At 43.0% G+C, this 24,402-nt stretch overlaps 2 protein-coding genes across 5 annotated transcripts; one reads left to right on the forward strand and one right to left on the reverse strand.

The window, feature by feature from the left end:
* Positions 1–606: 606 nt before the first annotated feature.
* Positions 607–13,758, reverse strand: PLAT (plasminogen activator, tissue type). 4 transcript variants are annotated; one of them, XM_014890842.2, is made up of 14 exons: positions 13,588–13,758; positions 9,106–9,207; positions 8,064–8,103; positions 7,527–7,658; positions 7,022–7,135; positions 6,487–6,661; positions 5,822–5,913; positions 5,369–5,543; positions 4,946–5,031; positions 4,310–4,505; positions 3,681–3,817; positions 3,452–3,592; positions 1,894–2,042; positions 607–1,045 (listed from the first exon to the last, which is right to left on the reverse strand). In XM_014890842.2, the coding sequence occupies exons 2-14, from the start codon at positions 9,166–9,168 to the stop codon at positions 887–889; spliced, it is 1,659 nt and encodes a 552-aa protein (XP_014746328.1). In that variant the 5' UTR covers positions 9,169–9,207; positions 13,588–13,758; the 3' UTR covers positions 607–886. The 4 variants fall into 4 exon arrangements, with proteins under 4 accessions (XP_014746328.1, XP_014746329.1, XP_014746330.1 ...); XM_014890843.2 differs by lacking the exon at positions 13,588–13,758 and adding an exon at positions 11,759–11,886; XM_014890844.2 differs by lacking the exon at positions 7,527–7,658 and having other exon boundaries at positions 13,588–13,735.
* IKBKB (inhibitor of nuclear factor kappa B kinase subunit beta) lies at positions 13,750–24,285 on the forward strand. Its single transcript, XM_014890835.2, has 21 exons — positions 13,750–13,892; positions 13,965–14,059; positions 14,770–14,887; positions 15,636–15,705; positions 16,130–16,218; positions 16,663–16,752; positions 17,111–17,235; positions 17,567–17,674; positions 17,969–18,098; positions 18,558–18,752; positions 19,005–19,119; positions 19,471–19,594; positions 19,844–19,995; positions 20,109–20,170; positions 20,625–20,734; positions 21,002–21,051; positions 21,567–21,666; positions 21,851–21,998; positions 22,202–22,329; positions 23,061–23,151; positions 23,694–24,285. The coding sequence occupies exons 1-21, from the start codon at positions 13,788–13,790 to the stop codon at positions 23,760–23,762; spliced, it is 2,274 nt and encodes a 757-aa protein (XP_014746321.1). The 5' UTR covers positions 13,750–13,787; the 3' UTR covers positions 23,763–24,285.
* The last annotated feature ends 117 nt before the right edge of the window (positions 24,286–24,402 follow it).

The following is a 24,402-nucleotide window of genomic DNA, read 5'->3' on the forward strand; positions in this document are numbered from 1 at the left end:
CTTTGGCTTTGTACCTTTGATTTTTAAAGGATCTTTTATTTCCTGCTGAAGTGATTCATGTTACTCGAGATATTGGAAGGTTTCTTATACCAGTACACTTGCCCTTTCTTTTGCCCTGCTGCACAGAAGAGAGAGCTTTTGCTTCATATCAGATCATAATGCATAGAAATTTAATAATCAAAAATATGCATTGAATCTGTGGCAGATCAGGCTGGTGTTAAAATTCTTGCCCATTCCATTACCAGGAGCAAAACCAAGTGAAAGAATTAAATGTCCTAATAAGCATGCCATCCTGAATTTGCTCAGAGAGTGTAAGCTCAAACTCAGTTAATTAATTGGTCTAAACTGAAGAAGCAAGTAGTATATTAATCTGTAAATAAGCAGCCCATGCCTACAGCTTTTGTTCTTTCTGTTGGAAACCAGTTTCTATTGAAACCAGCTTAAATTACCAAAGTCGAATGGTATAAGGACAGAGCTTAATGTCTTCCACTTGTAAAGCCAAGTAAGGAGGGAGATGAAGTTTTCAGGAAATTAAATGTCTCCTTCAGTTCACACCCATTCCTAAAACAATATAGCTGCTAAAGAGATGCACGATGTTCTCTCTTATTCACTCAAGACCAGAATTAATTTTTTATTGTCCTTATGTAATTTGATTCAAGCTGAAAGTTTGGTGATGCTGGGGAAAAGGATGATTAGCTTCTAATAACCTGTAATAAGGAGAGTATTTTGAGAACATGCCCTTCCCACATATTGCAGTTTGTCTTCCTGTTGTACTAGAAGTCATAAGCATCTGGACAAACAGGAAGGCCTGCCAGCATACTTAAAGCACCCAGAAGGAAATTGTGAGGGCATGGTCGCAGGATTGCAAAGGGTTCATTTGTCTTTCTCAGAGTTTCATAGTGGCCTGAATCCAGTCAAGATAGCGATTCACATTTGTATAAACACCAGGTATGTCTTTGCGTCCACAGCCTATTCCCCAGCTGATGATTCCAATCAGATACATACGATCATCCTTCATACAGACCAGAGGCCCTCCAGAGTCACCCTACAGAGAAGTAGCAGATTAGTAACAATCTCTTTGTTTGGTTTTGCATTGTTTTTCCCACCCTCGCTGGCTTTAGAGGTGCACTAGGTGTTTACAGGAATACCCTACGTAGTATGCTCACAAATCAAGAGCTCTTAGTAACAGTACTTTTACCTAAGTCACTTTTATGTTCCAGACTCCCTCAATGCTCCTCTTATAGGGAGAGACACAGAAATATGTAACACTAAAGTGTCTAACTTTGTATGGAGCTCATTTATGAAATGCAGGTAAAATGTTGAACAAAGAGAGGAAAGCCCTCATTCAAGCTATAAAGATCAAAGGAGTTTTATCCTGCTGTGTGTAACAGTAAAGCAAAATTATTAAATAGCTGTTTAAACAGAAAGGATGTGGATTGAATGCATGCCTTCCTTTTTCCTCACATCATAGCTGCTTGTTCTCCACCATCTTTCAGCTTTTCTTTTCTCTACTTTTCAGTAGAGGGGCACCCCCTTCCTTCTACAGAACCTCCTGCTGAGTGTTTTGAATGCTCACATAACAGAAAATACTAGGAAATGCTGGGGTGGATTTTCCTGTTCAGTTTTGTGGTATTTCCTGTATTTGGGGTTTTCGGCCTGTGTTGCTCTGGTTTGATTGCTTAAGTGTTCCCTGCCTTCCCCTCCATAAGGGGTGGGGGAGGAGAAATGAAAGAGGAGCCACCAGTCCTGTTCTGTTCATCAGAAGTCTACTAGAACTGCCATGTAGGCAAATACATAACTATTTTCTGAAGCTGTTTGTTTAGTTAGCTCAAAGTACAGATAAAAGAAAAGAGACAAGGAAAAGAGAAGAATAAAGAACAGAATTGGGTTTACCTTGCAGGCGTCATCAAGGTGTCTTGTGTCTCCCGCACATAACATGTTGTCTGTTACTGTCCGGTTGTCGAGATACTGTGCTGTGCACCGACTGGCTGGGAACAATCTGACATGGCCTTCCTTCAGGTGCTCTGAATAGAATGGAGAAACTGGAAGAAAAACGACAATATAAATAGCTACATATGTCTGTGTATGCACATAGATATGATTTTTTTAAAAGTTGCAATTCAGTTTCCATAGTTTAGGGGAGAGTGAACAGAAGTAGCTCTGTGGCTAAACTAAAATTTCCTTGCAAAAGGGTCCTTTTATATCTTGGGTGATCCACTCTGATAATCAGAACAGCTTAAATCTAGTTGAGAAAGAATATTTTTTCTTCAGCAAGCTGGAGATGTTTATGTAGGCTCCAAATTAAAAACTGCTGGGTTTCTTGGGTGGATAAGTCGTCTTCGCATAGTTACATCAATCAAAATGAAGTCACAGGAAATGTCTATGAAAATGCCTTAGTTGTATGAAACAGAATCCTAACTTTTTAACATAAGACTTGCACTAACAAAAGTTAGATGCTTTGTCATACATAACACTGAGTAACTGGTACACTTATGTTGGAATGGAAGAGATTTGGTTGGTTGATTTGGATACTGGTTTTATTCTCCTGTGTAGCTACAATTGCACAAAACTGAAAGTTGGCAGGATTGTTGTTATTCAGTAGAGTTTTGAATTACAGTTGCAGCATCTTTTCCCTCTCAGAGTTTATCTTGTACTCCCTTTAAGCAATGTTGACGACAAGCTTTAAAAGCACTTTAAAAACACGATGCCACACTTACATGCTATGTCTTTAGGTCTGTTCCAAAACCCCTATGGGTCCAAGCTGTGATTAGGTCTTGTATGATGGATGCTTCACAGTTTCTGTCTTACTAAGTTTACAAGTTAGAGAATTTAAAGAAAATGGAAAAGGAAGAAAGTAAAGTAAGAGCTGGGGGTTTTCTTTTGTTTGCTTTAAATACAGGTCTGCCTGTGTATACTTTCAGACAGCTTTTATTTCTGTTTGTTATAGTTCACTTTAAAAGCAATTTAACCAGTCTTTTAATGTATATCTGGGATTGTTATTTCTTTAGCTTTTTTTTTTTGCTTATTTCTGCATACTCAATGTCTTTTTTAGAATAATGAATCAATCTGAAACTGTATAGTATATCAAGCCTTGACAGAAATGGATTTCTGTCCAAATGACATTACCTAAATGTACTGAGTACAGGAGATGTGGCAGCCCTGATTGCAAATCTTACGTCTGTCCTACCTTATTCATTGTGCCATTATTTTTTAGTTTTGTACCATGAAGAGATCAAGGAAGAATCTACTAGCCCATACATCTGACAGACTCAGGTGAATAACTTACAGCAAAACTTAGTTTTGAGTAACTCCTACGTACATTTTGTAGTGCTCCTTTAGCTGATATGATACATTACACATTCAGTGACACTAAAGGCTTGAATTCTTTGAGGGCAGAGGACTCAAGCTCTGGACATGGTATCTTGCATATAGATGTGTATCTTCTACTTACATTCTTCATTTCTGCCATAACCAGAGATCTCACATTCAGTCCAGTCAGGCAGCTGCAGCTCTGTCATGGGGAGGCAGGCAGCACGGACAGTGCCTGTTTCAACAGCACAGTCTTCTGCATCTGAGTTCAACTGCAACAGAGCTGAACAAGGAAAAAATACCCCCACTTCATTAATCACACACTTGAGCCAACCATGACCTTCCAATCACAAAATCAGAGAAGTTCTTACCGATATCATTGTTGAAATTTTCTGAGTCAAATCTCTGATGCACAGTGTAGCTCTTTACTTGAAAGTTCTGTTCATTTTCCTCAGGAGTTGCTCGGGAAGTCCTACCCAGCACAATCTTCAGCTGATTTGAACTAAAGCTGAAGAACAAGAGAGTCTCCATTCCTGTGTTAACTAGAGTGGACCCTTCAGTTTAAGATGTGCTGTTGGATTGTCTGCTTTTTTTTGTTTGTTTTAATTTTAGTTCTATTACTATTTTGTTACCCAGGCAGTTTGACTTCACAGTGACCTACTTGCCCCCATTTTTGTTGTATATACTTAGAGTCATCAGGGCAAAGCTCTTCTGCCAGCCCCTTGCTGTTCTCAAGTTTCAGATGGTTCTGCATGTGTATTGACAACTTTGTTCTTAAGGTATCTGATACTCTCCTGTGGTACCTTAATGCCATCCTGCTCGTTTGCCCAATTAAATTCCTCTCTGTAATGCTCAGCACGATTAACTGTAATCTTTAATGCAGACTTCCTGGGATAAAGAGGGTTTTTTTCCAAGTCTTATACCCTTCCAGTAAGGCTATACTGGATGCTTCTATTTTCCAGACTTTTTTTCCCCAGATAGTACTGAATCCTCAACTTACCCTTCCTCAAAACAGTGAGCAGCTGACAAAACCCAGCAGGAACTGATCAGAATTCCTCCGCAGAGGAAGTGCTCTCCAGGCACTCGGTGATACTTCACAAAGATGGCAGCTTGCCATGGGTGAGCTGCAATGTCTGCGTAGGAACCACCTTTAATCCTGTACTGGCGTACTCTGCGCAGCCGTAAGCCACAGGTGGCTGTGGATGACAAACCCAGAAACAGGCTTTTTGTTCAGGCACTCTTGCTTTGAATTAGGGTTAAGAGTCTGCTAGTCACCAGTCCGTGTTGAGGCAGCCTGCCACAAACTGTTTAGTATTTGACTCATCCCTGTTTCCTAGGAAACTTGCATTCTGATTTGAAAAATACAGTAAGGAAACCCTGCCTTTCCTGTCCTCCATTTCTGCAATCTTCCCTTCTGGCAGAGCAAAAGGCATTTCTGTGAGAGTGGAGCTACAGAACCCTTTCTGCTCCAAAAAGCTTTTTTTGTTTGTTTGTTTAACTCCAGCTCTTTTTTTTACTGAAAGATGCTTGAGTGTAATACAGCTTTTTTTCTCCTGATTTTATTTTACTAGAGATGACATGCAGGACAGTAATGCTTCAAAGTAAGAGAAGAAATCAGGAGTGCTGGTATCCTTACAGCAAGTAGGCACATTGCAGTACTCCCACGTGAGCTGATTTCTTTTCAGGACATGGCACCAGGGCTTGCTGTCATTATCAGGATTCCTACAGCATAGGAAAGAGAAGAGCTATTTGTACTATCAGATCTGCAGAGAGTTTGCAGAGACCTAAAGGTGTCAGATTGTCACCGAGGGTATTCTTTTTGATTTTTCTAGAGATACAGAGGGCCCTAAGGGCACATGAAATTTGCATTTGTGGAGTCTGATCTTAGAGAAGCATAGATCAGGTGGAATAAAATTACTATTGGTAGTGAGCTTCACTGCCACCAGTAATGTATTTCTTGTGCTTTTCTAATCTGTGTAAAAGATTAGAGCCTTGCCTTAAAGAGTACTACAAGACAGTTTGGTGGGGTTTTTTTAAAAATCTATAACCAACTACATACCTGCAGAAATTGTGACTACCAAGGCCCAGCTGGTAAGCATCTCTTCTCCAAGCAGTATATAGCTTGTTTTTAAGAATTCGAGAATTCCACTTCAAACAGGTAGCTCCAGAACTGGTAACACTGTGGCTGCCACGGTAATCTGTGCCTCTTCCAGATCTGCAGTTGATGTTACTAACTTCAATAAGAAAGTTGCACATTAACCGATTGATGCGAACCTGTCAGTTGTTCCTAGGTGTGATTTCTGTCAAGGCATCTATATATATTACCTATATGTATCTCATTCGCTCAGTGTCATAAATACTGAAAGCCTAAATATGATATAACATGAGAGTCTCAACTTTTTAGGCTACAGAAATAACCCAAGTCCACAGAGAACTCTTATATATGCAGTGAATAAATATATGCAGTGAATAATGGAAATTGCAAAGTCCATTCCCTGTCCTTCGTATGTACCTTTTGAACAGGAGGGCACACTGCAGTGTTCCCAGGTGTACCTTCCCCCTTTGTAGATATAGCACCAAGGTCTGGAATCCTCATCTGGGTTTCTGAAAGAGTTACAATGTTATGCATCATTATAAAGCTATTGTCAATAGTGTCATGTAGCCATGTAATTCGCTAACTTAGTCCTGCTCTGCAGTGACGATGTGGACTGAACCATCAGAAGTTGCTGTAATTCCTGTTTTAATTCTAAAAACTGTGGCGTACATTGAGGTGAAGATGAAATGGCCAGTAGCTAGCAGGAGTGGACAGCACGTTTGTGCAATTTAGGTCACGTACAGGAAGCACTATATTTTTACTGTTTTGATCAGGATTTGAAGCTGTAGGAAACTGAATTACAAATGGAGTTTAGGGAGGACTGAGAAGGAGCAAGGGAAAGACTATGGGGTGCGAGATACTTGGATTTTGTAGTTGGCCATAAACATCCAGTCTTGGAAGATCTGAAGTTCAGATATGTCTACAGATGTTACAATTACTGCTCACGGGCTGCACAGTATCTGCACCTGTGCAGACTGTTCCCTGCTTGGTATCAGACTGCAGTAAGCAGCCATTCTTTTGCTCTAGGCTCTTAGAATGGGTTGATTCCTGTGGCTCTGACCTGTGTGCCATCAGCCCCTCACCTGCAGTAGTTGTGATTCCCCAGTCCCAGCTCAGCAGCATCCTCTCTTTGGCCATTGTACATTCGGTTCACCAAGCCATTGCTATTCCAATTTAAACATTCAGTTCCACTCTCTGTCATGCTCCAGGTACCCCTATATGTTACTCCAGTGTCTTTGTAGCATTTAACTTGAGTATCTGAATAAAAGGAAACAAAATGTAAGGACAGCATGCCAGTTCTTTCCCAGACAGCTTCCCCAGTCTCTGTTCTGTTTAAACTTGGCTCTCAGACATCTTGTCTAGTAAGTCAGTGAAAATGCCCTGTCAGGCAGACTATAAGTGTATATGAAGGTCTTCAGTTACAGAATTCAGAGTTTTATTAAGAGACACAGAGGTGTCCTTAAAAGTTTTTTGCAGTATTAGCTTTAGAACAAAAAGAGACAACTTTAAATAGAGAGTCTAGCTCTCTACAGCAATAGCTTCTGGGTACCTCATCCTCATGTACTGCATAGCTAACACCAATAGTATTGTTCAAAGCAATTGATGTAGTATACTCACCTATTTCACACTGCTTCCCTAAGAAACCTTGGTGGCACTGGCAGATGAAGAGCTGTGGGGAGTAATATGCCTGTGAACATTGGCCGCCATTGTAGCATTTATTTCTAGTGCAGGCTGTGGGATAAGCAAAAGCCAGGAAATACTGTTAGATTTGACAGAAACAAGAAACTTGCAATGTATACACGTTTCGTTTTCCTGTCAGTCTTCTTTAGCCTGTTCTGTTTTCCCTACCCACCTGTTATTGCCATGTGTTTACAGCCTTTTTGTGTAGCACTTCCATTCCTTCTTGGTTTCATTCTGTCCATATATTCTATTAGACTTTCTCAGCCCCTTGCCCACTCCCACTGAGTTCTGCCCAAGACGGTGTACACTGGTATTTTGATTTCTATCCTCTTCTATTCCCAGACAGATTTTCTGTGCAGTAACTCTGGCCCTGACAGTGGAGTTCTTCTGTAGGATGATTAGATGGACAATCTCTCACCATTTCCTTCTTTGTCAAACTTACCTCTGACAGGTACAGTGTGGCAATGGCTTCGACCACTGTCACACCTACAGTATTCTATTCTGCTCCCTGAAAGCCTCAGCCAGGTCCCCCTGTGTTGGTAAATTTCTGCAGATGAATTATCTGTGCAAATGGCTGTAATCAGAGAAAGGAAATCCTCTTTTAGAGATTCAGGGAAAATACCTGGCTGAGCCAAAGGACTCTCTTGTATTTCCAGAAGAAAAGTATCTGTGATGGGAGCATCTGTCTAATGGGTTGCCCTTTTTCCTTCGCAGACTACAACTGTCCCATCTCTCTCACTGCTGTGCTGCCGGATGTACTATTCCACTATTGACTGGTCTCTTTTTCTTTCAAGAAGAGCAGAGGGAGGGGAAAAATTTGTTGTGGATGATATTAACAGTCTGGTATTTTGCATTCTGAATCTCTCATACACATAACCATGGCAAAAAGCTTTCAGGCTCTGTTTCTTCAGCATAATTTGCTTTCCCCTCCCATGTTCGTAATGCTCCAGCTAATATGGTTTTAGTTAGCCTAGCTTACCTCTAGATCTGGCTCCTCGTTTGAAACGCATGTGTAAGCCCTGCAAGCAAAGAAGGTTAATTCTGTAACTGCTCTCTTTAAAAAGATGAGGGAACAAGTACCTTCAAAGAGGCAGTCCTTTTCTTGAGGTCATGTGAATCATGGAAGCTCTGAGGAACTGTCTGCCCTCTTGTCACACAGTACAGTGAAAAGTGCCTCTAGTACCTCAGTATGGGTTCCTAAGAATTGTAAGTCATTCAGTCGCCACGGATTATCAGGTGATTGTCATTTGAGTGACCTGCACTTAGGATGTGCTGTACTCACATCGTGTGTGAAGTCATTATGTGCTCTTGGGGCATTGCAAATGCTAACTAAAGCTTGTCAGCTATTTGAAGGAGGTTCAAACAAATAATTTCCAAGGTAAAGTCAGCAAGAAGTTACTCTTGCTCACTGACATACAGTTTCCCCATAAGACTTTATAGCTTGATTACCTTTAAGAGATACGTCTCCTGCAGCCAGTTAAATAAAATATTTTAGTTAAAGTTTTATGGAAGAAACCAATTTAGAAAGCTTCTTAGATTAGGCCACAAGAGAAAGAAGATAAAAAGAAGAAGGAAGGGTGGGATAGCAATTTTTTGAGAAAGGGAGTAAACATTTTATAATTGTGTAGCATTTACTCAAGCTGTGTGCAGTGTGAGGCTTAAAGTGAGGGGACAAGGGAACCATTGATGTCCAGTTTTAAGTGAGAGTAATGATGAAGATGATGACCATAGAAAATGAAAGGCTGGTTACAATGGAATTCTTATTAACGGCCAAAGGTGACAGTGAACCGATACACCAAGAATACCCAGAGAAGGCTTGCTTACTGAAATGAAAACCAGACAGGATAACACATAACACATCCACAACAAGAGGTAGACTACTTTGCAACATTTTTCTTCCTCTGATTTCTAGTGAGCTAAGCAAATTCTCCTGATGCAGACAGCTGGAGTCAACGGTAAGGCAGTGCCACTGAAAATACAGGAAGATGGCAAGAGAATTATTTGATGCATTAGCCTCTTACCTGGCACTGGGCAGTCATGACTGCTCCCACCAGCACAAGGAGACATGGGAGTTTGCCTTCCATTCTGAGTGTTTTTCACATCAGCTCCAAATCTCAAATTATCTGTAGAGACAAAAAAATAAGATATTGAACAAAGGAAGTTTACAGTGTGAATGGAGTTCAAGGTGTAACTTTAAATGAAAGTTTTAAATTCTGAAAATTCTTTTTACACATTTTCAACTCGTCGCCTCTCAGCTTTCTGGTCTAGCTGTCCTGGTCTTCCTGGGGAAACTGCCAGGCTGGACCCAGATGTGTTTTTATTTGATAAACTTAGAAACTTGATAAGCTAAAGCATACTCTTTTATGTCTAGAGGAAACTGACAGGGCGTTTCCTGGGGGATAAGACAGAAGTAAATTCCAAATACTTTTTCCCAAAACTGCAGGATGCCAACAGTACCATGTGCGCTATTAGAGAGATGGGCTTGTCTGATGATGCAGTGTAATGGTGATTTGAATGCGTTAACTGAGATTCTGATTACTGACACCTACTTAAGAGATCTCTTGCGGAGGCACAGACGTCTGCTGAAGGGTCAGTTTGTGGTAACAGCAGTTTATGAGGATTTGCATTTTTTGTACGACTGCTGCTTTGGGTTACAGTGAAGGCTTCTCTCTTCATGTTGAGGATGTGTGGGCAAAATGACTTTCTTTGATGATAGGTGAGGACAGTACTGTTATGTCTCTTATTTTCAACATTTCTATTGCTTCTCCCCAACTTCAGCCTTCAGTTAACTATTATCATATGCTTTTGCTAAAAAGGCAGAGTATGGCAGGCTAGCTTTTGTTCTGATACTCTCGTTTATTTGTTGCAGCATCTTTCTGTATGTCAGTTCTGTGCAGTCACAACTATACATTATTCCCTCTAGTTGCCTTCAGCAGCTTTACACTTCAAAGCCCTCCTTAATCCACCAGGAAGAGTTTCTACTTTCTCCAAATCGATTTACAGTCTGACTCCTATATCAGTAGTCTTGGGAGAGAACCTTCATTGATCCCTAGTGGGAGATTGTGAAGGTGCGATGTAGATGTGGTGGAGCCCTCCTGCATTGAAAAAGTCCCACACCAGAAGTCCATTTTCTCTCTTCCTTTTAAAATATAATACCTCCTATCCGAACCAAGAGCTGGGAGTGAGAAAGAGTAGCAGGTACAAGACAGGCAAGAAGACACAATTTAATTTCCAGTCTCTAGGACTGCCCTGAAGTTCCAAGTATTTGGAATAATATTCAGGCACTGTTGCCCACACTATCACCTTTTTTATCATCTGTTATATGCCGAAAGCTAACCCAATTATTTGAGAAATCTACTACTTCCAGAAATCAGGAGTTCGGACTCTGTTTATATATAGCCAGAGAAGGCAGCTGGATAACAGCTGGTGAAATTGGAGTATGATAGATGAGTCATAAACTGGAATTCAAGGCTGATATGGAGAAAGACTCTGTGGTTCTTTAGTAGTTTTGTCGTTGGGGTTTTTTTGGTCTGTCTGTTTTAAAACTTGTTCAAAGCAAAAGGCATGAATAGTCCAGTTTCTGAAGCAGAACCAGGAGTACAACAGGATAGTTTAGGATGTGATTTCTCATCACTGGGCTGCAAAAAGAAGGGACTTAAGTCGCAAGTCGGACTGAAAAGATTCACAAGAACCTCTCCGGAGAACCTTAATTACTCCATGCTTTATCTTTGGGTCACATCTTGATCCACCACTAAACCCTGCCCCGAAGTTCGACATCTATAGATACAGAAATTAAAAGTAGCTCTCCTTCCTCCCAGTGACATAATGTGTCCATTCCAAATTACATTGTTTCTGAATCTATAGCACTAATAGCTTTCTTGATGATGATCAGCTATCTTGATTTAATTGAAGCAATAGACTGCAGACCCTTGCTGCCTTTTCCTCCCTTCTGGATAAAGCATTTCTGTATCCCTTTTCTGAACTGAGCAGATGAATAGTAGATTTGAACTATTTCTCCATAAAAATATAATAAACAGACCTGTGTTTTTGGGGGAAAGAGCTAAAAACCCAAAAGAAAAAAGTAAGATGAGGTAGTCTTTGAAGACATTGGAGGAAATGGATATTTCAAAATACTTTGTTTTGGGAATCATTCTCAGTATTTCCTGTGGTTTTGGCCATATTTAAAGAGAAGCATATTTAGGGAGAACTGAAGATGACCCACCCTCCTCCTCGTGTCCCTCCATTATTGTGCTTTGGAACCTGGGGTGAAAGGCATAGTCTGATCTCCTCCTGGGAAGATTAGATAAATTCCCTATTTGCAGCTAGTTTTCTGTGTCTCCCTACCTTACCATCAAGATATCTGTCCATAATTCTTTCTTTAAGTTCTTCTTCTAATGGCTTTTGTGAAGGACACTCCTCCTTGCTTAACTGGTCAGAGCCCGAGCTTTCCCTTCTCTGGAAAGCCTCAGCTTTCTTGAGACAACTGAAAGTTAGCAGCTTTACCCACACTATGAATCTCTTCAGAAGCAGGAAGGCAATAGCTCAGTTAGTTAACTATCATGGTGCTTCAGAGGGGTTTATTAAATAATAATATTTAATAGTATTTAATGACAATGCCATTGATGTTGAAAACAGGAAATGCTCTTTTTGAAACAGGTGCGGAGTAGTGCCTACCTTTTTGCTTTTTCTCTTCTGTATTCGCTTGATAATTTTCTCTCCAGACCACTCTGGGTTTGTGTTTCCTGTGTGTCTGCTCTGATCTCTGTCCTACTTGTAGCGCCACTCGAGGGGGTGGAGACTCCTCGGGCGGTGCTGCCGCATCCCACCCCTTCCCCTCGATGACGAGGGGATGCTCCAGGCTGGGGCTGGGTCCGGATTGTCGGGGAGGGAGCCTGTGCGGGACGGGAGGAAAGCTGCTTGCTGGCATGCTGCTGGACTTTACGGCCAGTTTATTTTGTTCTTTCTCTTTTCCAGTCAGCAGATTCAGTCTTCAAAATATTTTTTCCCCATTGAACACCTTGCTGTTCAATGACAGAATAGTACGTATCCCCTACAACAAACTGTCCTGTCCCATTATGCTTCTAGAACTGTGAATGAATGCACAGCTGTATTATTTGTAATATAATTAGAAGTCTGCAGTATCTAGACTTAGTCCTGATAATGAGAAACTCCCGTTTCGAGCACGAGTGTAGTGTGCTGTACTCCTAATTGTTTGGCAGAGAGGCTCTGACCCACATGTGGAGCAAAGCCCTGAATAGAGCCATGGGAGAAGAAACGGTCAGAGCAGCTTGCAAATTAAATGAGCAAAACTTCAAATGAACTTTAGATAGAAATAAGGAACAGCATGTTGACGGCCAGAGTTAAATGTTCACTGATACTACTCGTTCTAGAAAATGTAAAAATCTACTCACCAGGATGTGGCCATGTGGTATTCAGTTATCAAAGTGTGGCAGACAAATGTGGCAATTAGTTTTAGAGCTGATCTTAGGGCACTGTTACAAAAACAGCTAGTGGTGCAATTGTTACAGTGATGAATGTGCCTTACCTTCTTGGAGCAGATTCACTAACGTCAGGTTCCTGACAGAATTTAGTGTAAGACATAAGAACCAGCATGTGAGGGACTTCCATTTTCAGGAAGCAGCTGCATGGAGTCCTCATTTGGAAAGCATGGCACTGGTTATTTTGCATAATGGTAAAGATGAAACACTGGGTACTCTGTATGTTTAGCTCTTCTCTGCATGATCTATGTCAAGATTATCAAATGTATTTCTCCAAGAGTCACAGTGCTGGTGAAAACATTACTGCCATAAACGTGATTTAAGTGTAGCTGCATTTGACCGTTTCCAGAAGGGACTTCCAGTTGTTGAGACTGAACACTGTTCAGCGAGCAAGGGCTAATTTATTTTATTTTAAAAGATAACAGCCATTTGACTTCTAGATTAAAGACGCTAACAAACTAATGGCCATGGGGGAATATTTCAAAAATTATTTCCTGGCTTTTCACAGCTTAAGGACAACTGTAATTGTCTACTGAGTGTGGTGCCATTTGTAGGGCTTAACATATTTTAGGAAAGCCAGCAATAAAAGTGTCTGCTCTCTCAAGCACCATCTACTGGCTTTTCTCTGAGTTGATCCACGGGACAATTTCAGCAGGACTGTTTAATGTCAGTGACGAAGTGTGACATCATGAGACCATAGAGCAGGTGTGACCCATGTCACCCTGACGGGACCCCGGTGGTGTTGGCAGGTCCAGAGCAGGCGACTGAAGTTGTGGCACGTCTTGGAGGGCCTCTTCCACCCTCGTGCTGTTGTGCGTCTTTGCAGCGGCGCTATAGCACCTCCCGCCAGCCAGACCAGGAGGAAGAAGTATCCAAACCCAATGTAATGCGCAGAATAGCGCTTTGGCTCGGGCAGTGCGGACGGAAACGCAAATGGTGCATTCCGGATTGGCAAGTTTTGGAGATGCTGTGGGAAGAAGACGGCAACTCTGCAATTTTACTTACACAGCCCACGAGCTGTACTCTCCTCTCATCCCGACTCCCTCCACGCGGTACTGCGGCCCCGACGATCGCAATTCCCCCGCTCCTCGCTGGGGCGGTCCCGACCGGGCCGAGCGCCGGCCCCGCGCGTCCCCTTTAAGGGCGGGCGGCCGCTCGCGCCGGAGCCGGAAGCGCAGGCCCCGCGGAGCGGAGCCGGGCCCGCCATGAGCCGGCCGCCCGCGCTGCAGGCGCTGACCTGCGGGCCCTGGGAGATGCGGGAGCGCCTCGGCACCGGCGGTTTTGGCAACGTCATCCGCTGGCACAACAAGGTAGGCGGCGGCCGGGCCCGCGGCGCCCCGGCTCGGGAGCCGTGCTCAGCCCAACCCTTGCTGTGTCCACAGGAAACCGGCGAACAGGTAGCCATCAAGCAGTGCCGGCAGGAGCTGAGCCCGCGCAACCGAGACCGCTGGGCGCTGGAAATACAGATCATGAAGAGGTGAGGCGGGGCAGTGGTGCGGCCGGGCCGGGCGGAGGGGTCGTTGCGCGGAGTCGCGTCAGTGCCCCGCGACGCGTGGCGGAGACGGCCCTGGAGCGCGGATCTGACGGGTGCGCTGAGGGGAATGGTGGGAGAGGCTGTCGGCCGCCTGCCGCCAAGGGATCCCCTTCCGGGAGGTGCCCGATCACCTGCGGCGGCAAGTGCGTGGAAGTTCACACTTAAGAAAACTTCACGTTGTGCTGCGTGAGACTCTTGGGTCTCACACTGCCGTCTTCGGCTCGTCTGCCGTGCCCTCAAGCGCTACAACAATGCAGCTGTCTAGCCGCTGCTTTGCCTGACTTAACGTCTGTGCTGGGGCAGTCCCTTGGAGTGTTGGATTAATATTTTCGGGTGTAGCGGTCCGATTGCAGTTTGGGTCTTTTCTGCACAGTGACAACAGACTGCCTTGCACTCCTTTGCAAGGCTTGTTGCTGTACCTTCTAGACAGATCTATAATGCATACGTGTTGAAGGAACACACTGTATTGGACGTGAAATGCCAGGAATTGGAATGAGTCCAGATCAGTGAAAGATGCAAGCCTTTATAATTCATTAATTCAGTTTCTAAAAGGATTTATGACCATGTAGGATTTTCAGTAATGACCATGAGCGTGTGAAAGTGTATAGCAGTTGCAGAACATCATGTATACTTGCCTAATTTTTGTTCCACAGACTCAATCATCCCAATGTGGTGGCTGCCCGTGATGTCCCTGAAGGGATGCAGAAGCTCGCACCAAATGACTTGCCATTGTTGGCCATGGAGTACTGCCAAGGTGGAGACCTCCGCAAGGTGAGGTCCCTGGAGTGGTAATCAAGGAATGGATCAGCTTCTAATCTGATCCTAGGTTTTCTACTGAAGTTTTCCCTTAAAATCTTTGCTTTCACATCCTGATGCTTCCTAATTCTAGTCGTGGCATCAACTTGTCTTGGTGGCTTGGTCCTTGATATTATGTTCAGCTTTTGAAGACTTAAGTGCTTTGTGAAACTCTTCATATTTTTTTTTGGATGCAAGTGACACTGTGAGAAGTTTGCACATAAAGAACAAGGGCAAGTGTAAGGGATGTGCGACAGTATGTGAGTATGGCCAAGACCATTGTAGGGTAGGTGTGTCTGTAGGCGGTACCCTTCCTGAAAGTGATTGACTCCTGTCTGTCATAGGGAGAAATAACACACGATCGTTCTAATCCTAAGGCTTTTCTGACCTATGCTATAATCCATAGCTAAAACACAGACCTTAAGCCTCAGATTGGATTTGATACTGTCAGGCACAGGGGAAATGGCAAAGAGGGGTGGAACAAATAGAAGGATAAGAATGGGATGACAGTGACTTCTTTCACCTGCTCCTTTATCCTCCCATGCAATTAAACCAAGGCACGAAGCTGTAATTGCTGCTACCACCGGTCACAGTCCTCTAGTTTTGTGCTTCTCGAGAATTTAATTGCTGTTGCTGAAACTTCTTGCATCTCTGAGAATTTGTGGGGCTGTGAGACTCACTCAGGATAGAGAGAAAGACTACATTCTGTGTTGCTTACTTGCAGTACCTGAACCAGCTGGAGAATTGCTGTGGCTTGCGGGAAGAAGCTATTCTTATCTTGTTGTCTGACATTGGTAAGTGGTAGCAGTACCTTCTGTTGTCTGAGCTATGGAAACCCTTTTAGTCCTGAATCCACTCTCCAAATATACAGCAGTGACCTTAGTGACTCCATTTTGGACTGACGTTTTATGATCTTGATCATCTACCAAAAGTGTTGGCAGTCTGGGGTGGTCCTTGCCTACTGGAAGCTAGCCGGTGTTACTACAGTTTACAGGAAGGATATGAGGGAGCACCCAGAGAGAGAACTCAGCTTTTGTCCAAAGTTCTATGATGCTGGATGCTGACTTTACCCCTTATACTTGGTGTTTCATTGTACGTTTGACTGTACAAGGTTTGATACGAAAGCTATGCTTGTTACTAGATAGAACTAAATCCTTACTGAGTTCCAGCTAGGTACTTTTAATTATGCTCTTACAACTGGCTTTTTCTGTGTCTCAGCTTCTGCTCTCAGATACCTTCATGAGAACAGGATCATCCACAGAGACTTGAAACCAGAGAACATTGTGCTGCAGCAAGGGGAGCAAAGGGTAAGCAGGAAGCAGTTGTCTCTACCTGCACAGACAAGTACGCTTACAAGGCACATGCATGTGCTTCATGCAGTCCCTCTGCAAGAGCACTTAGCCCGTCTCAGGTCACTATGTCAGATGAATAGTATTCTGTGTGCAGCTGAGACATTGTACTAGACATCTGTTAACACCTGACATTTTGACTTTCAACTACTAAGGAAAGAACCAGACTCTACTGATTGACCAAAGATCAGAAGGAGCTGGACACATAACTGCTAAGTGTGCTACAACACCTACAAATTCATCGTGGTTTTAGGAATCTACAGTAGCCTCCCGTTTCTGCTTCTGTCTCTTCACTGGCACCTTTCCAGCATAGCTTTGAATAGCTGACCCTTTTCTTTCTGCTGTATGATGTACTTTTAAGAGGACTTCAGTCTAGCATTCTTATTCTCTGTTGTGTTTCAGTTAATACACAAAATCATTGACCTTGGTTATGCTAAGGAGTTGGATCAGGGTAGCCTATGCACATCCTTTGTTGGGACTCTGCAGTACTTGGTAAGAAAAGAATTCAGCTAGAAGAACAGCTGCTGCTTTCTAGTGGGATAGAATTAACTGTTATCAAGCTTTGGGCTGGGATTAAGTACTTGCGTGATATGGGGTGTGTTTGTGGTGTTGAAGCTAGCCAAGGTTACTGCTTTTGTGCTTACACTGGGTTTTCTGCTAGCTACTTCTGTTATAAATAAGCAGGAGAGTGCCAGTAACCTGTGCTGCTCACTCTGAGAGAGTCTTAAAGCACGTGAGAGGCAGTGTTCAGTAGTGTCTTTAATCATTTGTACAAATGTTAATGAGATGTTAAGGGATAGAGAAAGCTAAGAGCTGAGTGGCTTTGTCTTATATATGTAAACTGTATCAGGCTCCAGAGCTGCTGGAACAGAAGAAGTATACGGTGACAGTGGATTACTGGAGCTTTGGCACTCTTGCCTTTGAGTGCATTACAGGCTTCCGACCGTTCCTACCCAACTGGCAGCCAGTGCAATGGTGAGTGAGCCATGGCTGGGTGATGAGTGGGCGTGATGTGACTTTCCTGTTTACAGGAAGTAGAATTGTGATCCCTTGATTCTGAGGAAGATATCCCTATGTTCCTTGCCTTTATGAAAACCAACCCCCTTCAGAGTAGTTTGACCTACTTGAGCAAGTTCAGCATTCCTGATACTTGCGCTATGGGATAACGGCTGACTCCTGCAGGGCAGATAACAGAAACCAAAATGGCATCTGTATTATATCTGTCGGGAGTAGCTTTAAGAGCCTACTAACATGCAGGCTGGGAAACGCAGGCAATTATTTCACCATTGTACTTGCTTACATTTAGGCATACAAAAGTGCGTCAGAAGAGCGAGCTGGATATTGTCGTTTCAGAAGACTTATCTGGAGAAGTCAAGTTTTCTAGCAGCTTGCCCTGCCCGAACAATCTAAACAGGTAAGTACTAGAAGCTGCTGTGCTGAGATAAACTGATTCTTCTGCAAAAGGACCAAGTTTATATTGTATGCCTTACTGCGTTACTGTGAATAAATTGAATGCATAACACAGGCAGTACTACAGTCACTTGTCAGACTTGTGTAGTCTTAGTTTCTGCCTTCTAAATACTGCATTCATGATGAGGAGAGGTGGAGTGTTGGAGGCAGAAGGGGGGGAGGAGTTTTGTCAGTCCTCCCACACAGAACAGGCCATATGGTTACCTCTTCTGATCTCCTTCTGTTTTTTATTGCTCAGTGTTTTGTCTGGGAGGCTGGAGAAATGGCTGCAACTCATGTTAATGTGGCACCCACGTCAGAGAGGTACAGATCCTACATATGGACCCAATGGGTGTTTTAAAGCTTTGGATGACATTTTGAGCTTGAAGGTAAGTAATAGGTCTGTATTACCCTGAAAAGTTTTCCAGAGAGCAGTTGCCTGTAGCCTATGAGAGGAGAGGCTTGAATCATAGACTTAGGAGGAAGAGTGAGGCAGAAACTCCTAGGACTGTCTCCTGACAGTGACGGGTGCTGTCCTCTTGCTTCTTTGCGGACAAATACTCCCTGAGCTTGTTGGGAGTAATGAATAGCTTCTGTGCATGCTTAGTTCCATATTCTGATAGAAGATTCTACAGCTGAAGCTATTTAATTTTGATGTGGCCTCTCTCCCACCTGATGGAGCACAAGAACTCTGCTGTAATGTTAGGAAGTAGCTGCGAAGTGACTTCCTGAGTCTGCCAAGTGCTTTGAACAGTTTGTTGGTGGTCATTGTTTCAGTCCCTCAATCTCTGCTCTAGCATGACCAATGTATCTTCAGCCTTTCTCATGCCATGCTGCTCTTCTTGTAGTTGCTTCATGTTTTGAACATGGTTACGGGAACTGTGCACACCTACCCCGTGACAGAGGAAGAGACTCTGCAGAGCGTGAAGGCCAGGATTCAGTCAGATACGGGAATTCCAGAACAGGACCAGGAACTACTGCAGGAAGCAGGACTTGCATTGTTTTCTCAGAAGTTGGTCACGAAGCACACAGCTGATAGCAAGGTGAGTCTGCATACTTGCTTTCTTGCTTTTGAGTGAATCAGAATACATTGCTCTCATTTTGGGATCACGGCACTCCCTGCTGTTGTGGCATGCTTTCGTCATGGTATCCTCACAGACCTAACGGCCATTGGAGCATAGGCACCCTATTGCCTTTGGTGTTGTGTGTTTGGCTGAAGAGGACTGTTCTGTTTAGGGTGTTACCAAGGCTTGCTTTTCCTGAAAAAACCTAGTCGGGTCTTTTGTCTTCTGCAGGTGAATGATACTGCAGCTGCAGACACAGACCTTCTCTTCCTCTTTGACAACAAGAAAGTTTCCTATGAGGCTCAGGTGGCCTTGCGTCCTCATCCAGAAAGTGTCGACTGCATCCGTAAGGACCTCCTCTGGCATGAATGTGAAAGGGAGGGTTCTGTGTTGAGAGGAGCATCCATGTTCTGTGGTCAAAGTCATGTACATAGAGTAGAGGGAGCTTTTGCATATTGGGACTGAAGAAGCTGTAAAATGGACTGTCATTCTTTCAATTTATCAGAATAACTGAAAAAAGGAAGTGTTTGATTTTGATATACTGGGGAAACTGCACAGGGGTTATCCAGCTCTAGGCTTTGCAGGTGGTAACATGCCCCTCAAAGGAGCAATACTTGGGTCTGTTTTGTGATAATGCAACTTTCTTGCTTCATGGTGATATGTGCATTTTCCTTTCCCCCACCTCCTCTCTTTTCAGTTCAGGACCCAAAGAAGAATCTCCACTTTTTCCAGTTGCGGAAAGTGTGGGGTCAGATCTGGCACACAATCCGGATGCTGAAAGAGGACTGTAACCGACTTCAGCAAGGGCAGCGAGCAGCCATGTACGGTGGCAGTTTCTCTGGAATATTTATCTCTGTCTTTGTGCTCTGATGAAAGGGAAGACAGAAATGGGACCCTGTTGGAATGGGGAAGCCCATGATTGGAGCTGTAAGCAATGAAAAGCTGAGAGTTAGCCCTTTGGTACAACTGCATTTGTCCTCACTGCTATCTCAAGTATCTACTTTGGATGTAAGTGGAAGCCTGGTGTATTTTTAGTTTCAGAGGCTAATAGGACCTTCTTGTCCATGCAGGATGAATCTGTTGCGTTACAATAGTACCCTTTCGAAGATGAAGAATTCTATGGCCTCCCTTTCTCAGCAGCTGAAAGCAAAGCTGGACTTCTTTAAAACAAGCATCCAGATTGATCTGGAAAAGTATAAAGAGCAGATTGAATTTGGAATTAGTGAGTATAGCATCTGGCAAACAGGTCTTTTCATGCCTCTTATCCTCACTAAAACAACTACCTCTTTCTCTGTGGACCTGAGAAAGCCAGTCACTCTTCTTTGATTCCTGTAGCTTCTGAGAAGCTGCTGTTTGCCTGGAAAGAGATGGAGCAAGCTGTGGAACTTTGTGGGCGGGTATGTTTCTAAATCTCACTGCTTATCATAAAGAAAAAGAGGCTTGTTTTTATTATCTTTCCCCTCCTCCCCCTTTTCCTTCATTATCCCTGCCTTAAATAGAAACTCCTTGTCTCTCGACCGATTCCAGACTTCACATTGCTTTGGTTTGCGTGGCACCGTTTTTGTCCATTATTAGCACTACATGAAGCTCACTCTGTTGTAAGACTTAGGGGAAAAAGGGAGATCTTGGGGAAACTCCAAAAATGTCTTGGAAGTAGTTTTATCCAAGAGCACTGACCTAATTTTACCTTGAATTGAAATGACTCATGTTCTCATTCGTCTTTGGCCAAAGCTGCTGTTTGCATTTTGCTGGTGTGTTTAGAAATATGAATGAGAAAGGAGGAACCAATGTGAGTGGTAGTGTCTCTATGTATGAGACTGTTTTGTTGCTTATGTTCTACCGTGCTTTCAGGAGGATGATGTGGACCAGCTAGTGAAGAGGATGATGGCCCTGCAGACAGACATTGTGGATCTGCAGAGAAGCCCACTAGGTCGTAAACAAGGAGGAACACTGGAGGATCTGTGAGTTGAACTACCTTGAGCTACAGATGCAGGAGTGCTTCTAGCTAAGCTTACTCACTACGGGACAATGAAAGGGCTGTTTCTTCCACTGAAATTATGGGGGATGGGAGAACTTTAACACTAAAGATGGTTTTTGACCATTTTTGAGAGATGTCTCATTGGTCTGAAATGGCAGACAGGTATACAAAAGATTTGAGTTCTCAAACTATTTGTTCTCAGTTTTGATTCTTGGGGAATCCTTTGTTTTTTCCTGCTTTTTTCTTCTAGAGAAGAACAAGCCAGAGAGCTATACCGAAGACTGAGAGAGAAGCCAAGAGGTAAAAGACACTTTAGCTGAAGGTCAGCTTGCTTTGTGCGGATAGCAAGTTTGGAGATGTAGTAATGATCACTGAGAAAACTGTTGGCCTTCTAGGCCTGCCCAGGCACTAGCAGCACGCCGACTCTCCCAGACTTGCCTTTCTTTCGAGAGGGGAGTCAGGGAGTCAGTTTCACACTAGGCCAGCCTTCCTTTCTTGGTGCTTTGTAAGCTGTTCTCGAAACTCCTCTGGAGTTCTTCTCAGAGCAGGCTGTTGCCACAAGTATATGCTGCTGCTTCTGTGTAGGAAGGATGAAAGACACGGCTGTTCCTTTACAGTTGCAACTCTCCTTTTTAAATTCTTTAAATTTTGAAGAAGATGGCTAAAATTCAGTGTAATTCATCCCACCCAAACTCACATATCCTGAACTTTGGATCAGTTTCAGGATTGAAGCAGTAGTGGAAACAAGCCACTAAGAAGCTTCTCACTCTATCGTATAAACTTACCTTTCTGTGTAATACTGACTCTCATTCCAGATCAGAGGACAAGTGGTGACAGCCAAGAAATCGTACGACTGCTCCTACAGGCAATCCAGACCTTTGAAAAAAAAGTTCGAGTCATTTATGCTCAGCTCAGGTGAGCTTTGTAGATTTTACTCAGCTGAAGAGAAGACGTTTTCTCTTCCAGCAAGAGAAGGTTTAAAACTCAATGCATACAGCTAATGAGATCTTGCCGTGTTACAGGAAACAAGTAACTTCAGAAATGTTCTCCTAATGCAGTGGCCCATGTGTGATCTGATTAGTTTTTACTTTTTTAATAGTAAAACTGTGGTTTGCAAACAGAAGGCATTGGAATTGTTCCCCAAAGTGGAGAAAGTGATGAATCTGATGAGTGAAGATGAGGAAACAGTTGTTAGGCTTCAGGAGAAACGACAGAAAGAACTGTGGAACTTGCTGAAAATTGCTTGTGTAAGTAAAATAAAAACTCCACTTTAACCTGAGAATATGGTTTGTAGCACAGGTTACTGAAATAATAGTAAATTGAGTATGTCCTATAGTTCTTTCCTTTATTTTGAATTAGTATTAAAGCCAAGTTCCAGGTTATCTCATATTCCTGGCTGCTGAAAACTAGTGGAAATAATTGCACTCTGAATATTCTGTGTTTTCTTCAGAGTAAAGTACGTGGTCCTGTTACCAGCAGTCCAGAGAGCGTGAATGTATCACGTCTTGGTAGCTCGGGCCAGCTGGTGCTGCAGGTCCCTTCTGGAACATATGATTTATCAGAGTCTGTAAGAAGAAGGTGAGGCAAAGTCTGGAGTTCTTCAGCTGCTATGCCAGCACTACAAAGCTGGGCTTCCTGCATTGTGAAATAGTGGCACACAGTGTTTCTCATATTTTATACTTTATGTAAAATCAGCTTCCATTGTCAGCAGTCTTGGTTTACTTAGTAGTTAGACTTCCTGGGGCTTGCAGATCTTCCTTACGAAAAATGGGAAATCATGTGTAGCTTCACTTCCCCTTGTCTCAGTAATAAAGGTGGTTTCTTGGTTTTCTTCCTTAAATCTAAGATGGTTGGGCTCACTTGGAAGTACACTGCCAGCAAGAACTGTTGAAGCACTGTCATGTAAGGTTACAGTCACTGAGCTGTATCACTTGAGGAGACTGCTGTAACCAAGCACGTGTAGTTCCAGCTTGCTTAAATGAAGCAGGTCACCACTTGGAATGAGAGACCTTGGTTTGTTTTTTTGCATGTTGCCCCATCCTTAAGTTTATAGGCTATTCTCTGCTTTTTCTCTAGCAACAGTGGTTCCACATAAGAACCCAATCTGATCTTGGGATACATTTCCTTTCCCCTGTCCAGTAAATCAGGGGTTGGCACCAACTTTTCAAGTCCCAGTAAGAATTACAAGCCTATGACCTGGCCAATGTCGGTGTTCTGCAGAGTATCTGCCAAAAATATTTCTTAATGATAGAGGCAGCATCTCTTTAAATTGCCATAGAAATTAATAGCGTAATAATTGTCCCCTTCAGTGAGGAGCTGCTGCTGGAGTCTCGGAAACTTTGTAGCCAGCTAGAAAACGTGATGCAGGACACAATGAAGGATCAAGAGCAGAGTTTTTTGGTAATGTATTCATTCTTCTGTAAGTTGACTGGAGAAGGGCATGGCTTCAAAGTTCTGCTTGTTCAACTTTGCCACCACTAATACAGCTAATTGCAATCTGCCATTTACTCTTGGACAAGGGGAGGGTAGGAGTGCAGAGATAGGAAGCACCCGTTCCCTCATAATCTGCTGACTGACATACTCTGCTTGCTGAGACTGGGAGCCACGTACTGGGAACTTGTTGCGCTGAACAGCAAAGGATGGGGCAAAGCAATTGGCCGTTGTACAAAAATATTGCAAAACCGCACACAAATTTGGGGCAATTGGGTGGCAGTACAGTGGTGGGCAGGGATGTTTAATTTAATGATGCAGAATATTAAAGAGTAAAATACTAGAGCGTGCAAGCAGGTTAAGTCTTTCTTTGACAGCAATCACATGGCTCATCATGAAATTACATTGACCAACTAGTTCACAGTAAATTTTTTAAAACTCTTAACATGCTTCCCCTTTATTCTAGAGAAAGCTCAAATGTAAGCTAGTGTTGAACTTTGTTTATTCTCTAGGCTCTAGACTGGAGCTGGCTGCAGCTTCATGTAGAAGAAACAAACAGTCCAGAACAAACCCAGATGTAAAATCACTTTGGTTGCCTCTGAAGCCATGCTACTTTGGGAAGCCAACTGTGAAAACTGCTGCCTCTCAGAAGGGAGTATCAACTGCCTTCTTCTACAGTCACCAACTGCTTATGTGATACATGTGGCCTAGCTTTTAGTATCCACTTCTCAGATACTTTTTCACAAAGATACAGTAGGGAATGCCTGTTCTAACTGCTTGGAAAATGTTCTTAATTGTGCCTTAAGACAGCAGATACTCTGTCCTGATATATCTTCCCTTAGGCATCACCTGTGGCTGTTTTGCTGCATTTTAGGCTTTCAAATGAACAATGGACAAGAACCCAGTCACTGGTAGATGTCCCCTTCCTAATGAACTGTGAACTTAATTTCTTAACTTTGCTGATTTGCACTTTTTTTCTTTAAGTGTAATGGTTGTACTTACCGAATACTTGTTTCCTCTATGGGAACGAAATTATCTAAAACGTGTAAACTTTTGGTTTGCTCTTTTTGATGCCCTCAATAACATTATAATGGAAAAAGCTGCTTTCACTGTGCAGGTGTCTAAAACATGAGAGGTGTAAGAATGTTGTCCTAGAAACCACAGGAGAAGGAAATCTTCAGTGTACAGTTATTGTATAACAAAACAGTTGCAGATTATCTA

Source organism: Sturnus vulgaris, chromosome 28, assembly GCF_052056855.1.
Source record: "Sturnus vulgaris isolate bStuVul1 chromosome 28, bStuVul1.hap1, whole genome shotgun sequence".
NCBI classification, from domain to species: Eukaryota; Metazoa; Chordata; class Aves; order Passeriformes; family Sturnidae; genus Sturnus; species Sturnus vulgaris.

Excerpts from the sequence above, each read along its gene's own strand:
- PLAT (XM_014890842.2), bottom strand. The coding sequence starts at position 9,168 with ATGGAAGGCAAACTCCCATGTCTCCTTGTGCTGGTGGGAGCAGTCATG. Across the intron at positions 7,659-8,063 it reads ACGAGGAGCCAGATCTAGAG|CCATTTGCACAGATAATTCA; the intron begins GTAAGCTAGGCT and ends CTCTGATTACAG. Across the intron at positions 7,136-7,526 it reads CCACACTGTACCTGTCAGAG|CCTGCACTAGAAATAAATGC; the intron begins GTAAGTTTGACA and ends CTTATCCCACAG.
- IKBKB (XM_014890835.2), top strand. The coding sequence starts at position 13,788 with ATGAGCCGGCCGCCCGCGCTGCAGGCGCTGACCTGCGGGCCCTGGGAG. Across the intron at positions 18,099-18,557 it reads ATGACATTTTGAGCTTGAAG|TTGCTTCATGTTTTGAACAT; the intron begins GTAAGTAATAGG and ends CTCTTCTTGTAG. Across the intron at positions 21,999-22,201 it reads ACTTGCTGAAAATTGCTTGT|AGTAAAGTACGTGGTCCTGT; the intron begins GTAAGTAAAATA and ends TGTTTTCTTCAG.